A 15,296-nucleotide genomic window follows, 5' to 3' on the forward strand; every position below is an offset into this window, starting at 1 on the left:
AGATTAAACATGCTTCAGGCCAGTCAGACAAGAAAGCAAGCTCAACGAACTCCTCCACATACCTTTCCAGCGAACGACCCACCTGAAGAAGCCCGATGAGCCGATCGCCAGTTGCCAGATGGGAGAGAGGCCTTGGAGGAGCAGGAGCCAGGGAGCTGGTGAAAGTCTCCATTCTGTGGAAATCCAAAGTTTTAGGTCCGTTCTTCTGTTACGGTATGCTGGTGCAGAGATGAGGCAGATACGGATTTCCACAAACAATAGATGATCTTTAATAAACACAGGCAGAGTTCACCGAACATACACATTAACACAACAGAGAACGGACAAGGAGTGCAGGGAGTGAGTGTCATATAAAGGGAGTGCTAACAATAGAGTCCAGGTGCAGGTGATCCGTGATGATGGGGAGATGACGAGGGAAGTGAGTGCAGGTGTGGAGAACAGGAGGATCATGGGAAATGGAGTCTAGGAGAACAAGGGATCTGTAACAAATACAGCGGTGTTGTGCATTTTATACGATTGATGGGTAAAGTATTCTTAATTGCCTTATTAATAATTGGTAATAAATTATTATTTACGGTATTCTGAAGTGCCGACGATTACAATATCGTGCATATTCATTATCGCGATTTATTGCATTAACGAATATCGGCACAAGTCTAACAGTATATTAAATCCTGCCTAAACATATTTTGCAGCCTCATTCTTCTGGGGAAAAGGGCAACCTTTAGAGATTGACCAATAATCGGTTTTACCAATATTTTTTTACTGATATTTAAACATTTTTCCATAATTTTTCAAAATTCCATAATTGTAATATCGTATTCACCAATAAAATTTGTGTACTAGACCGCCATTAAAGCATTTTGTCTGAGGGGAGATGAGTCAACAACGGTATATCATGCACCGTATAAATCAGGCACTGATGGTAACAACAGACATTTTTTGATTATAATGCTTCCAAAGATCTAACACTTATGACTAATACATAATATTGCACATGTTCAGATGTTATCGGAAGTGATCTTGCAAATGCTGCAGAATGTGTGAAAGCTTCTGCTGAGCCCAGATATTATCTTGCATCTTCAAACATAAGCTTGCATATCCTTGGATTAAAGGAAATATGAATGACACAAAAAGGCTGAAATGGAACATTACTTCTACATTTCTTGACTATAAGTCTGTGTTTATAGCATGTAAAAGCTTTTACTGACTGCACTGATCATTCTGAAGGTGGGAGAGGAGGTGATGAAAACCAGAAAAAGAAAAAAAAATTCCTGATGGTGGATCAGCCCACATTGCTTCTACATTAGACTAATGAAGTTAAATTCACTCTTTCGTCCAAATAAATAAATATTTAGACACAGCCCCTAGCTGAAGAAGTACATAGAGAAAGCAGTCACAGCAAGCCCATATTATTTTCTGCACACTCATAAGTGTGGCAATGAGTTAATAATGCTCAAGGTTACACTCTTTAGGTACTTTCTCTTACCAGATTTATTCCATCTCTGGAGGCCATATATGAGAATAGTTTTTCTTTCACGAAAACAAGGATCGATCATGTAATTTCCTTATTTACCAACACAGATCCCATTAGAGCCTAATAACAGTTTTAGGTAGAGAATTGTACTTTTGCAAAACAAGGAGGTGGTGATTTTTTACTGACTCTCATCTGTGAGTGTTCAGTCATTTGGTTTCATTTAAATGTAAATTTGAGCAGTGAGCAGCACTGCATTGGCACACTGTTAGCAGACCCGAGTTGGTGATGGATTTTTATAACAGCGAAGAAAATACACAGAACCTCTGTCGCTTCCAGATTGGCTGCTTACTCTCACTGAACGGTCCACTGGCGGAGTTTGGCGGCTAGACAATTTCGCAGCTAAAATTAGATTGTTGCTGCTAAAACTACATTGTACGTGTGTGCAATAATTGAAATTCAAACTAAATCCTTTAGCACAAGGCAAAAACAAACATGTTTACATGCGCATTTCTATCTACAGTGGGTTTTTGCATAGTCAAGCTATATATTCTTCATCCATCTGCCAAGTATACATTACACAATGCTCAATCAAAAACTTTAAACATTAAATAAACATTTGCTGTGTCTTTGGGAGCAAGTGCACAAGTCCAACTTAGTCCGATTAACATGTATATACACGTTTACGGTGCACATTTAGCTTTAAGTAGGTCTGTTAATCCGGCTTTGCAAAAAAAAAAAACAGGTACATTTTCGGTCAGACTAAAGCATTTACATGACATTAAAAAATAAAAAATTATATATAATATATATATATATATATATATATATATATATATATAGAGAGAGAGAGAGAGAGAGAGAGAGAGAGAGAGAGAGAGAGAGATTTTAGTCTGACTGAAATCAAACTTTAAAAGTGCATATTAATTAAAAATAAGAGCAAAAGAGTAATCACATTGCTGCCATATTTAAGTGTAGCAAAAGTGAACAACTTCTAATGAGGGGCATTTAGTTACTAAACTTAATTGGTAAAGTCCACGCATTGTCATATCTACAACACAGATCTTCATATTCTAGCTGAGGTATACGCCTGCATGAGAATGACAGAAAATGATGCCAAATCTATCTTTGCATACTGAGAATGAATTAATGCACCTCCATTTCAATTCAGTTTTTTCCAAACTTGTGCTGATAGACCTTAATCTACTCTATGCAATCTGTGCCGCCTTCTTCTAGGGGGAAAAAAAGAAAGCTTACCATCGCGTGCCGTTATGTGGGATCCACGGGGCACGCACGCTCGGGTGGATACATTGAGAACCCTTTTAAAGTTTCATATAGGCCCCATTGGGCTTGCTGAGAGCAGTGTAGCACGCAAGAGGTCTCAGTTACTGCCCCTTCACATGAGTTGCAGTCATTGTGAACATATGATGCTCATCCACATTGATTTCAGAACAGCTAAACCTGACAAGCTTCAAGACATCTCAGACAAAAATAACAAGACTTAAAAGCGGACCCTTTGTGCAGCAAACAAAGCCTTAAGGCTTTTAGAGTCTTTTGTGAGAACTAGATAATTTGAAACAAATATGAAGTTTTATAGAGATTGCACTCACAACGACAGATTTTTTTTTCAAATCTGGCTCTTTTACATTTTATTAAAAGACTTTTAAAAGATTTCCATGAACATGGGATTCAAAATTTGTTAACATTAATTAATTACCCTTTTTTACATGAAATTACTTATAAAGCATGTATTAATATATCCTTCCAGATGAACTAATACATTATTAAAATCAAAAGTTGTATCTGTTAATTAATGGACCTAAGCTAATGAATTAACAATGAACCGTACTATTAGAATAAAATACAAAACACATCAGGCCTATATAATTGCTCAAAAACCAATACTTTGCTTTAACTTCTCTTTGATATTTTCCATGACACTGGAAACCTTGTATATGTAAAATTATTTAGATAAACCTTGTATATCTAAGGAATAATAGTGACAGTAAACTTCACCTTAATATACACAAATTAAGAGCATGTAAAAAGACAGCAGAACAATAGGTACATTTGAACACAGAATTTCACTATACTATATTAAGTAATGTTTGAGTCTGCTATATACGCTCATAAACTGATTTCAGCACAAGGTTTAAATTACAGAGCTGTATTTAGATAATTTAACAGTGTCACAGTAATCATATTTGGTAAATGTGAGCTAGAAAGAGAGAACTAAGGTCGCCTGTTGAACATGGACTATCTATGGAAATACTTAATGTACTCCAGCTCTGTCAACATTTTCTTCAATTTCCTTTAGTTTTCCTAATCTCGACACGTAGGCTACGTTGCAGGAAAACTGCTGCTCTTTTTCAGAACAGATGTTACTAACTTTCCATTTCATTGCCAGTCACCTCAGTGTTTACATAAACGACGAATAAACAGGCAAAACACACACACACAAAACTGTGCATTTGTGTCCGTTTTTCTGAGAAAGAATTACGCTTAAATAACGCTGCCGCGTGCACGATAGAGTGGTCAAAAAGAGAGATCAAACAGGTCTTGTGAGATTCTCTATCCAGTATAGAAGTTGAACTAATGACAACAGGAGGTTTACTACGCTGATAATACTGTAAATATCAAAACATATTTTCTCCCACGTTCAGCACTTACCTCGACCGCTGGCGCACGACGGACAAAGCGCGAGAACCAGGATGATTTCCAAAAAGCGCCGACGTCGCTTCACAGTACTTCCCATTTCTATTCTGTTTCTCTCAGTCATTTTAGGGGGTAAATTCGCCCGTTTTTATGATGTTGTGACAGTTCCTTGTTTTTTGCTCTATTGGTCTCTCTCACTTTAATGCTCTGACTTCTCTCTGAATGATCAGGAAACATCATTGCTGTGCTCCGAACTTCAGACACCGTGCAGGCTTGTACCCTCCCTGCTTGAGAGCCTCGTTCTAGTGCACTCAGACTTGCAGGTGCTGCACGCTCACTAGTCGAACTAACCAATAGCGCACCGCGGTGGGCGGAGTCAAGTTCACCACAAGCATCAGCACCAGTCAGGTGGGAATATTATGTGTGCGCGCAGTTACGCTGGGAAGAAATCGCGGTGTCATGTAATTGCATTTTGATGTAGCTAGAATATAATAGGGAGATATACTGTTACCTTGTCTTCAATGTGTAAAAACTGTTTAACGCTAAATGACTGTGGAAGCTGCTTAATTGAAATAGGCCTACTACTTGCACTGTCTCTTCTTCTATTTTTTGGAATATTGCCTTTCAATATTTCATGGTACAAACAAGGTTTTGTACTTTTTTATATAGGCCTAAATGTGAAAATATATAATTGGATGTAAAAGCCAACTATTTTGGGAATCCGTAGCCGGATTCACAAAACATTCTTAAGACTAAATTTCTACTTAACTGCTATTTTCTTCTTATTTTAAAGGGTTCGTTCACCCATAAATGAAATTTCTGTCATTAATTACGCACCCTCATGTCATTCCTAACCCACAAGACCTTCGTTCATCTTCAGAACACAAATTAAGATATCTTTGATGAAATGCAAGTGTTTTTTTTATCCTCAATAGAACAAAATTACCACATTCAAGGCCCAGAAAAGTTGTAAAAACATTGTTAAAGTAGTCAGTGACTGCATTGGTTTAACTTTAATGTTATGGAGCAATGAGAATACTTTTTCTGTGCAAAAACAAAAATAACGACTTTATTCAACAAATTTGTCTCTCCCCTGTCATTCTTCTATGCTATTTACGTTGTAGCGCTTCCAGGTTCTATATGTCAGAACGCTGGCTCAGTATTGGCCGAAGCTGTTCACGTGAGCAGCACAAAGTATGCGTGTGATGCTGATGCAGGTGCCGGCCAATAAAGAGTCGGCGTTCTGACGTAGAACATAGAATTTCATTCAGACTAAACACATTCATACTATAGGGGAGCACGGACCACAACCTAACACAGGGTTAGTTTTAACAAACATGATTCAAACACTTCCACATATGCTAGCACGAGGAATCTTTGATTTACTAGTTGCCATATCAACAATATATAGAGAAATAAATGTGCAAACATTCAGAAATCTTTGGAAGATATCACTGAACATTTATTTAACAATAGAAAAAGTAGTTTCTTACTTAAGTTAACTTTTCATCTATATTTTTTGTTTATTTAAAATTAGACAAATCGGATATTATTTTAATCTCCAATCTGTTATTTAGCAGTTTAGAGAGTTCTTTAATGCTTCACTAACTAGCAGAAGATACTAATCAGGTTTAAGAAAATATTTTTAAGAATTGCAGTTATAACATTTCATCTTAAGAATTTTCTTAAAGGTGCCCTAGAACTTTTTTTAAAAAGATGTAATATAAGTCTAAGGTGTCCCCTGAATGTGTTTGTGAAGTTTCAGCTCAAAATACCCCATAGATTTTTTTTAAATTAATTTTTTTAACTGCCTATTTTGGGGCATCATTATAAATGAGCCGATTCAGGGCTACTGGCCCTTTAATTCTCGGAGGAAAACAATGGAGTTTGTGACTCACTGTATGTCATTTCCATGTACTGAACTCTTGTTATTTGACTATGCCAAGATAAATTCAATTTTTCATTCGAGGGCACCTTTAACTTCTTTATTAAAAAGTTTTTTGTGAATCTGGCTCCTGGTCTTTATGCACATAAATGAAGCAATATCATATAAAAAACAAGATCGCTGTTGTATCTATTATCAGCACAGCTGTGATTCAGCCATAGGCACAAGATCGCAGATAACAAACTTATTTAGTACTGCAACATGATTGAAAATTCAATATAGCTCTGTAAAGAATTAATATTGCTTAAAGTTTACTGTATGTTTTAGACAAAAACTGACCAGCTATTTCATATATTTCTTATTGATTCCACTCGACTCCAGCTCCACTCCACTTTTTCCATTTCACACTTGCAGCATGCAAGAGAGATAAATCCTGCTATTCATTTGCCAAAGAAAACACAGATGTTTCAACTTTGAAAAAAAACTGTTCCTTATAGGCAAACTCTACTTCCTTACTTTTGTAAGTTGATAATACAATTATTTTTTACAGTATAATTTACTCTAGTCTGAAATGCTGTGAACACATATAAGTGGAGTGATACAAACAGTAAAAAATCCTCATGCAGTTAGTCTAAACTATTGGAACATGTAAACAAATATGAGGACCGGAATAAAGGACAATATCTTCAGCCTTCCCTTGCTTGTTTGTTGCTGTTGTTGTTTTTATTTTGCTGAGCAAACATTTTATCCTGTAGCAACATCTTAAAATCTTAAAAGAACTGTTTAACATAAATAACATATATTATAAATACACATAACATTAAAGGCTGTGTAATGTAACCCACTGTAATGGAGGAGTGTGCAAACATGTATAATGTTTTCATGCTATAGATTCACAATAATGCAATAATCTCAGCTTTGGTTGGATAGAGGCACTGAGTAAGAAACAATTTACATATCCAATAGACATAAATGATGCACCTGAGGGGGCAATATTACATTTGAGAAAGCAATTGGAATGTATAATGTGAATAACCTTTTATAGTGGGCGGCATTTAGAAGCATAACGTTTTTCTCTAAACTGAGTTATGCAAAAGAAGAATATCATGCATTGTTTGTTTCCTACCAGAGGAAAACTGCATTACAAAGTTTGACGAAAAACAGTTTCATGATTTTAAGAGTGGGTATGAGTATTTGGGGTAGTTTGCATTTCATTGTGCTTCAAGAGAACTTACTTCATATGAGGAAAGTTTGAGGTCAAGGTAAAGGTCAATATTCAAATGGACACATTTCTATATATACAAGGAAATTAAACAACTGAAGGCTGTTTGTGTTTAAAAACACAAAGTTAATGTCATAGCTTAATAATTGTTCTTGTATAACTACACAGCTCCATCAACATACACAAATCAGAGCTATAAAGCTATAACAAGCTATAAATACCCTCCATAAAATCTTATTAATAATTAAGATTTATCACAGCATAGGCTTATTGTTCTTGGAGGTGACAGCACCATACGTTTAACAGCATGACAAAAAAAAATAAAAAACAGATGAAAAAGCAATGTGTTGTAATTATAAATGATTCCTGTAGGATTAGTTGCCCTAAGTTCATCTGAGTCTTCCTTTCATTGTTACATTTCATTGTTTCAGCAAGGAGGATAGTTTCCAGCAGGCTCTGAACGTCTTTGTTTTCCTCAGCTTTTTATGGTAAGCTGAAATTTAATCTTTCAGAGGAAGAATTACAGAGTATTATTCACCATTTGTATCAAATTTTAAAGATGAGCAGGGCACCAGAAAGCACTGATTCCATGAACATGAAACAGAGAAGTATAGTGTTGAAGAACTACTAACAAGCAAGCTTTAATATATGCTTGGCGGTTACAGGGGGGTCATTTTTCCATCATTATACTGATATCACTGAACATGTAAATATATGAATCAACCTTCGGGGCTTTGAAGTAGCTCACTGAACAGCTCTCTAAACAGTAAGCTTCATCAGAAAATACTTTTAGGGAGATGTTTTTTGTTTTGTTTTATGTTTTCTAGAGACGTTCTGACTGGTCTAGCATTGCTACCATTTGCATGAGCTCTAACTTCACCAAAACATTGAAAGTACAGTAAGAATACACAATGGAATGGATCAAATGAGCCATGGGCAATATATTCAGGAAGGGAGAAATTTTAATGAGCAATGAGCCAGTGCTTTTGGCAGTCTTCTCATTCATCAAATACAGAAAGTTTACCCCTTTTTTCCATTTTACTGCTAATATAAAACAATATTGTTCTTTGAATCCTTTAAAACTTGATACAATTTTAGACGATACAAACAGTACAATATGTTTGCTCTCTTAAAATTCAGAAAACTTGTTAAGTGGTCTATGGATTGTGTAGTTTTGTTGATGTTTCTGTTTTGAGTAAATTGTCAGATGGTCGTCAAATCCTCCATAAATGATCTGAAATGTGTCTGAAGTCACGCTTGTGTATGATTCCAATGCACCATCTGGTTAACAGCTAGGGAAGCTGAATATATATTAGGTTACTGACACCAGAGTCTAGACAACAACACAGACAGACAGCTCACTGGTCTAACCTTTTTTTCTCCATATGGTGAGTTTGTAGTAAACATTTGCTATTGGAGAGGCCTAGCCTTCGAGTCTCTTAAGTGGCCTTGAACTTGCTCTGTGGTTAACTTCCTTAGGGTAAGTAAATGGAGTAATCGACTTGCAGCTGGCAGAGCAGAACAATGGAATGAAAATCTGGCATTCGAGCTGTACCCCTGAGCAGAGAAGGCAAACTGATAGTCAGCACTTAGGGTAATCTAAGGAGGCATCAATATTTGCCTTCATTCGGTTATCTCTGTAAGGTCTGATGGCAATTCAGAATGGCCTTTAAGCTTGTTTATGCTGTGATTCCGAGACTTTTTCTATGTAAATTGAAGCACTGTACAGTTTACAGTTAAAGGAATATTTCACTCCAAAAACATTCTATCATCATTTATTCACATTTGTCGTTCCAAACCTGTATGGCTTTCTTTCTTCTGTGGAACACAACATTTTTTTGCAAAAATGTCTGTGTTTTTAGTCCATACACTCTCAGAAAAAACCTGTTATTAGCTGGTGCCCTTTCAAAATGTACTAATATGTACCATTAACCATGTACCACTAACATGAACACTTTAGGAACTAATAAGTACCTTTAAGGTACTAATATGCACCCTTCAGGGATAATTAAGGTACAAAAGTGTACCTTTTGAAAGCTGCTCCAGAGACAGCTTTTGTCATGTATAATGAAATGTTGCTTTGGCTGAATAGGTACAAAAAAAAATGAAACATTGCTTGGAGTTTACTGGGGAAAAAAGTTTTATAGACAGAACATATGGTTTGAAATATATTCATTAATACAGTGATGTGATCACCAAACAGGAAAAAGGCCACTCTTCAAATATTCACAAGCTTCAAGGAGTCTGCAGCAAGAAAGGAAAAATAATTTTTTATATTGTATATGGTATATATATATATATTCATATGATTGTTTGCTGACCAATTTCTTTCGCTTAACAGCAATGAAGCTACCTACTTGCTGACCTTTTTCCACCATATGAAATGGAACAAGTTTCATGACAGTGATGTTTGTTTCCACTGCCACGCACAACTTTTTCATGCATCATCTTTATGCACTGCAATATATGAGCAAGTTAAAGGAATAAACTTTAAAAATCAAGGGTAAATTAAAAGTAACCCTTTCACAATGCAGCCTTCAAGCAAACTTAAATACAACAGCCAGTACTTAATCTGAGAAGTGGTACACAGTCTATCCCATCTGTTCTAATGTGAACAATGCCTGAGATATTCCATTTTTTCACAGTTGGAAAAGTTATGGGCATGTCTGTCATTCAACTCCAATAAAGAGCATAAATCTCGTCATGCAAACAGTACATAAAACAAACATTAAAAGCATCAGATGTAATTAATGCACAAGCTGTTCAAATGTTCTGTCTACAAGAATAGGAATTGTCAATAAAGATTCTCACTCTCCTCCATTTTTTAAGCCTTTTTATCATGGCAAACAGTTCCTCATCTTGATGAAACACTTGAATCTGTGATATCACACAAAGGCTTCTGACATCCATCTGCACTCTTTCTCTAACTCTTTTGGCATACATCACCGTTACACTATTCTGAAAAGGTCACTCAATGCAGGACTGGTTTCTGTCCACTATTTTATATATACTGCTGACATTAATGATCAATTTAAGCTGGAAAATGTGTCATAGGGCAATGCTTGCACCAGACAAGAAGTTCAACCAGATTAAACCTTTCTTGCAAAAGTCTGAAATGCAAAAAGTATAAAATATGGCTATTTTAAAAAAGTCTTATTATATTTAAGTGGGTGTTGTATGTTTGTTGGCACTTTTTCTGATGAGAGAAGCTTTTTTCAAAGCCCTGCTCTTAGAGAAATACTCAACCACTAATCATGAGCTTCTCTACAAACCAGCAAAAACTACGTTGCCTGACTAATGAATGCCCTTCTCGTCATGCAGTGGCCCATGTTGTTACTACAGACTTCTGTATACTTTTAACTGACTGTTAGGTTTCCATTTCTAGAATTCAGGGCCATCAAAACTGATGACCATTGACAGATATTATCAATGGTTTGAAATGAAATGATGAAGTGTGATAGCGGCATGGTGTCTGTTGGACCAGCTGCTACTGGGACTTGATCAGACCTCCAGTCAATTATTCAGCACACAGCATGTTCACAAAGAGTTTAGCATAGACTGGGAAACTGTTGACTCTCAGCAGGGGAGCCAGTGAAGTGCATTAAAGAAATTAAAATCACCAGAATCACAGGGTGAACAAATAAATGATTTCAATGAATCTGTTTGACTCTCTCAAAGATCATCATTATGCAATCTTCATTGGTGCATTTGCAAATTTCTACTGGGGAAAAAAAAAAAAAAAAAAAGCTGCAAAATCATCCATTCCCATTCAGAACAGACTTGTTTGTCACCATGGGTCACGTGATTGACCTACTGCCCCTTCCGACATCAAAACTAAGGTATCTATGCTGCCTTCAAGTGCACTTGAAAAACTTGTACCTCAGAGTCTGGCATTCGTTAATGCAACATGTCATGCACTCAATTAGTAAACAACACAGATTTAACCTAAACAATGCAAAAGAATTATACTATTGTGAATAATAAAGCCAAATAACTAAACATGTTCATTCAAAATGAGGAAAATTAATTTCTCTCATTCATATCAAAACTAAATTTTGTAAAAAAACAAGTAATTTATTTTGATTCACCAAAGACTTTTTGGATAAATAAAATATAGATATATTATATAATAGCAACTATATTATAGATGTGTTTGCGCAATGTTTCAAATCAACATGCCCCCAACTATCATCTAGAATTCAGTTCCCCACTTGTAAATACAACATTACTTGGACATTCATGTGCTCGGAGCACATAATTTCCAATATTTCTGAGACCACTTGAAGAACGCACCAGAATTCTCAGTTTCACACTTGAAAATACAATTTTTTCTATGGTCATTCTTGTTCTTGAACTCGTACATGGGTCATTGACGAATAAGTCACTTTTTTTAAAAGGGTAAAAAAAAAAAAAAAAAACGAATGGAGATATAATTTTGAAGTTTTATTAAGTGCTAACAAATGATGTTTTATTAACAAAATTCGGGAGGAGCAAGTTCAGATAATTAACCTAATTAGAATAGGTGGAGAGCATTATGTTAATCAATTCAACCAATGTCAAAGGTATAAATTCAGCAGACTGACTTCTGTTCATCTAAGAGTTTATCAGCATCCCTCCTCCACCCCATCTCCTCACTTATAGTTCTATCTACTTTTACCACACCGGGGGGAGTACTCTGGGTTCAGGCCAAAATTCCGAGCTCGGAGCCCTCTCCCCGGACAGCACGCCAAATACGCAAAACTTTACTCCATTTAATTATATGGATATGTGAACTCGTGAATGAGATTATGTGGTTTTTGTAATCGATTAACACTGCTTACAACACTTTCCATGTTTTACAGCAGTTGTACTGAATGACCTGATGTTTCGGGACATGAAAACATGAATTTTTCAAATATTTAAGAGAGTTAGAGTTCGTTACTTTGATTCACGACCATGTGGTCCTTTGCAGGTCTCTGAATAATGTCACATCCTGTAACACGATTTTGAACGCACTTGATCCAAAATAGTCCTTTATTACTCCGAATGACATCAGTGACATTCATTCTTTCTCAGAAAGCAACGACTTCTACACATAATTTTAATACCATTTTGCACCCTGTTGATATATAATGTTATAAAATCATGCCAGAATAAAAATTATATACATTTATTACATTTTAAGATATTTTAATCACAAATTAAATGGCTGTATTGGCCTTTGGACGGTTAAACCGAATGACCTTTTGACACTTCAAAATCTTTAAAATACCTTTATATGTAGCAAAATATAATTAAAAACAAAAATGATCTAGTTGTACAACCTTACATACTTTGGATGTCATATCTTTGTTTTTTATTATTATTAAGAACTATGGACAAAAAAAAAGACCCGTCACGTCATTGACCCAAATAAAATATTTATGACTTCACTTAAAGGCTTCAGCACAAGAACAAAATAAAAACCAAATGTCACATTGCTGCGTTTAATGTCTAAGCGGTTCACTTTCTCTGTCTCATAGCGTCGGAAACTCAGATTCATTCTAAAATAATTTGTCCTATATGGTCCACTTGCTCATGTGTAACTTTGGAAAGTCCAATTCATTCTAGTGAATCAGTTCATTCAGACACATTCATGTTAATGCACACATTACAAAAACGACTTGAGTCTCTGAACTATGTGAATAATACTGTATAACAAATGCATATAAAATAATGAATAATATAAAAGCAGTTTAGAATCCATTTATACTTGCATCCACATGACAGCATAAATCTTTTATTTGCACAAGACCAACTTTTATTATGTAAACTATTGAAACTTTTGTGCATGTTCCTGATATTTTTTATTGAGGCCCACATGGAATGCTTTTCAGCTCTGCATATAATTGTCATCAATCATGACTCTGATATTAGTACCAGCAGTGTGGTGTGTTCCACCTCTCACCCAGTGGAGGAAACACTGGGCTAGATGAGCCATAGAGAGTTATTGCCTGCTAGATATTAATTTGTCTAAATCAAGGACAAGGCTATCCAAAGGAGCTATAGACCTTCACTCATACCCGTCATCAGTCTGGCTCCCTTTCCATGCTAGTAAATCAATCAATGAATCAATGGGCTGCAAAAGAGACAACTGCAACAACAAAAAAAGCCATGTAACAGTCAGCCATCTCAACATATGTGGCACTATATATCTCTAGGACATGATATTGATAAATCACAACAACCTTAACCCTAAAGTAAAATATTAAATAACCAACAGGGGGAAAAAGGACAATTAAATGAACATCCTGACAATAGTATCAGTATTGTGATATAATGATATTTTGGTATAACGTTCATCATCGAAGCAAACTCACTGGCAAATAAAATAAAATTGTGACAAAGGATTTGCTCAATATGACAGGAAGATTAAAAAAAAAAAAAAGACTGTTTCGTAGATTTGATTTTACCCCAAAGAAAACTACCTGATAGGGCTTTTCACACTAGTTAACCCAGGTTAAACAGAATCCTGGGTTATCTTGCTTCACATTTCACACTTCTTATTTGCATATTTGTGGTGTCAGTGTCATTGATTGGATAAACACAGCAAGCGATCTGTTTACATAGCTCTAGCATTGCGCATCCTCGTATTGCCACCGGCTGTACTATCGAGTTAATACTGAATGGACATTTCAGACTATAAAAGGTAAGAATGAAACTGTCTCTTTACACAAATTGTTGCATTTTCTGTCAGCATTTGATATTTTTCCTCTCAAAAGCTAAATTTATTGTTTATATCCACCTTATTCCTATGTCCCATGATGCTTTACGCGAACTATGGGTGTAACTTCCAATAAGCGCTCTATAAACGCTTGAGATGACATTTATTCTACTCACCCTTCAACCATTGAATGTTTAAAGGACATTTAAAAGTGTAAACACATCAACAAGGTACTTTCAACAGACCATAAATAACCCCAAAAGCACGATTCTTTCCATAGCAATAACAAACGGGTATAACTGTAGAAATACCTGTATTATGTAACATATCTTAATCAAAAATGTTAATTAACTTAAGCATTTCATGATACTATTTCAAAATAATTTCCATCATTTTGACAGATAATAAAATGTATTTACCTGTGAAAACAAACCTGGAAAGAGACGTGAGGATTTGAGAAAAGAAACGAGAGATTCTTTGTGCATTCCAGTGAATTATTAATTGGATATTTTGTAAATTAAATCGGGTGAACAGACCACAAATGTGCAGTATATGTTGTCCTTTTTTATATTATTACAGCGAGATGCAAAAGGGGGAAAAAAGAGAAAATAATCCTGAGGGGAAAAAATGCAGCGACTGAAAAGAGCTATTGCCATAGATATTATAAAATGTCACGTTAAAATACCAAGTGTTACGTTATTCTCGTTATATCTGAAAACAAAACATGAAGCAATAATGACAGCTCATTCAGTCAAACTGACTGATAATAAGCTTTATTTGTAGTGCACCCTTTTAGGTTGAAATGATTCGTTTCAGTCATTTTGAATGGAAGTTCCCCGAACTGGAAGTGCCACCCTTAATTCAAAACACAGTAGGCTCGTCAGGAATAAGGTGGATACATCGCACGGTGTCCAAAGCAGACTAACAAGTACCTGATTGGTTGTCTGTTGCTAAGCGTCTGGCTGTAACATTCTAACATCACATCATTTCACACTATACAAGTTTGGCACCGCAATGCGGGGTTAACATCACAAAAGCAGTGCTAACCCTGCTCCGGAGCAGGGTTTTATAACCCTGGGTGGTCCTAACCCCACTTTTGAATTACGAGTGTGAAACGTTCCTTTACCCGGGGTTAAAAGCAGTGTTTAGAACGATGATAACTTGGGGTTAAGCACAATGTGAAAAGCCCTGTTCAGTATCTAAGTACTGTGAATGGAGAACACTATGAAGGTGGTCTATTTGAAAACAAACAGAAAAGCCCCAAAGACAAACTCTAAATTTGAAGAGGTTATTGGAGACAGGAACAGGAGACCAGGAAGGACATAGGGAGAGACTCAGTAATCGGCCCAGAGATCACGTCAGTGTGTTTTATCAGCCT

At 35.8% G+C, this 15,296-nt stretch overlaps 1 protein-coding gene across 3 annotated transcripts in view; it reads right to left on the minus strand.

The window, feature by feature from the left end:
* The window catches only part of unc5db (unc-5 netrin receptor Db), a 175,618-nt gene extending 171,208 nt beyond the window's left edge, over positions 1-4,410 (minus strand). For all 3 annotated transcript variants that reach the window (XM_067407183.1, XM_067407182.1, XM_067407181.1), the window contains exon 1: positions 4,145-4,410. In XM_067407183.1, coding sequence (XP_067263284.1) covers positions 4,145-4,253 — 109 coding nt within the window. In that variant the 5' untranslated portion in view covers positions 4,254-4,410. The remainder of the gene's footprint in view (positions 1-4,144) is intronic.
* Positions 4,411-15,296: the final 10,886 nt, after the last annotated feature.

Source organism: Chanodichthys erythropterus, chromosome 13, assembly GCF_024489055.1.
Source record: "Chanodichthys erythropterus isolate Z2021 chromosome 13, ASM2448905v1, whole genome shotgun sequence".
Classification (NCBI taxonomy): domain Eukaryota; kingdom Metazoa; phylum Chordata; class Actinopteri; order Cypriniformes; family Xenocyprididae; genus Chanodichthys; species Chanodichthys erythropterus.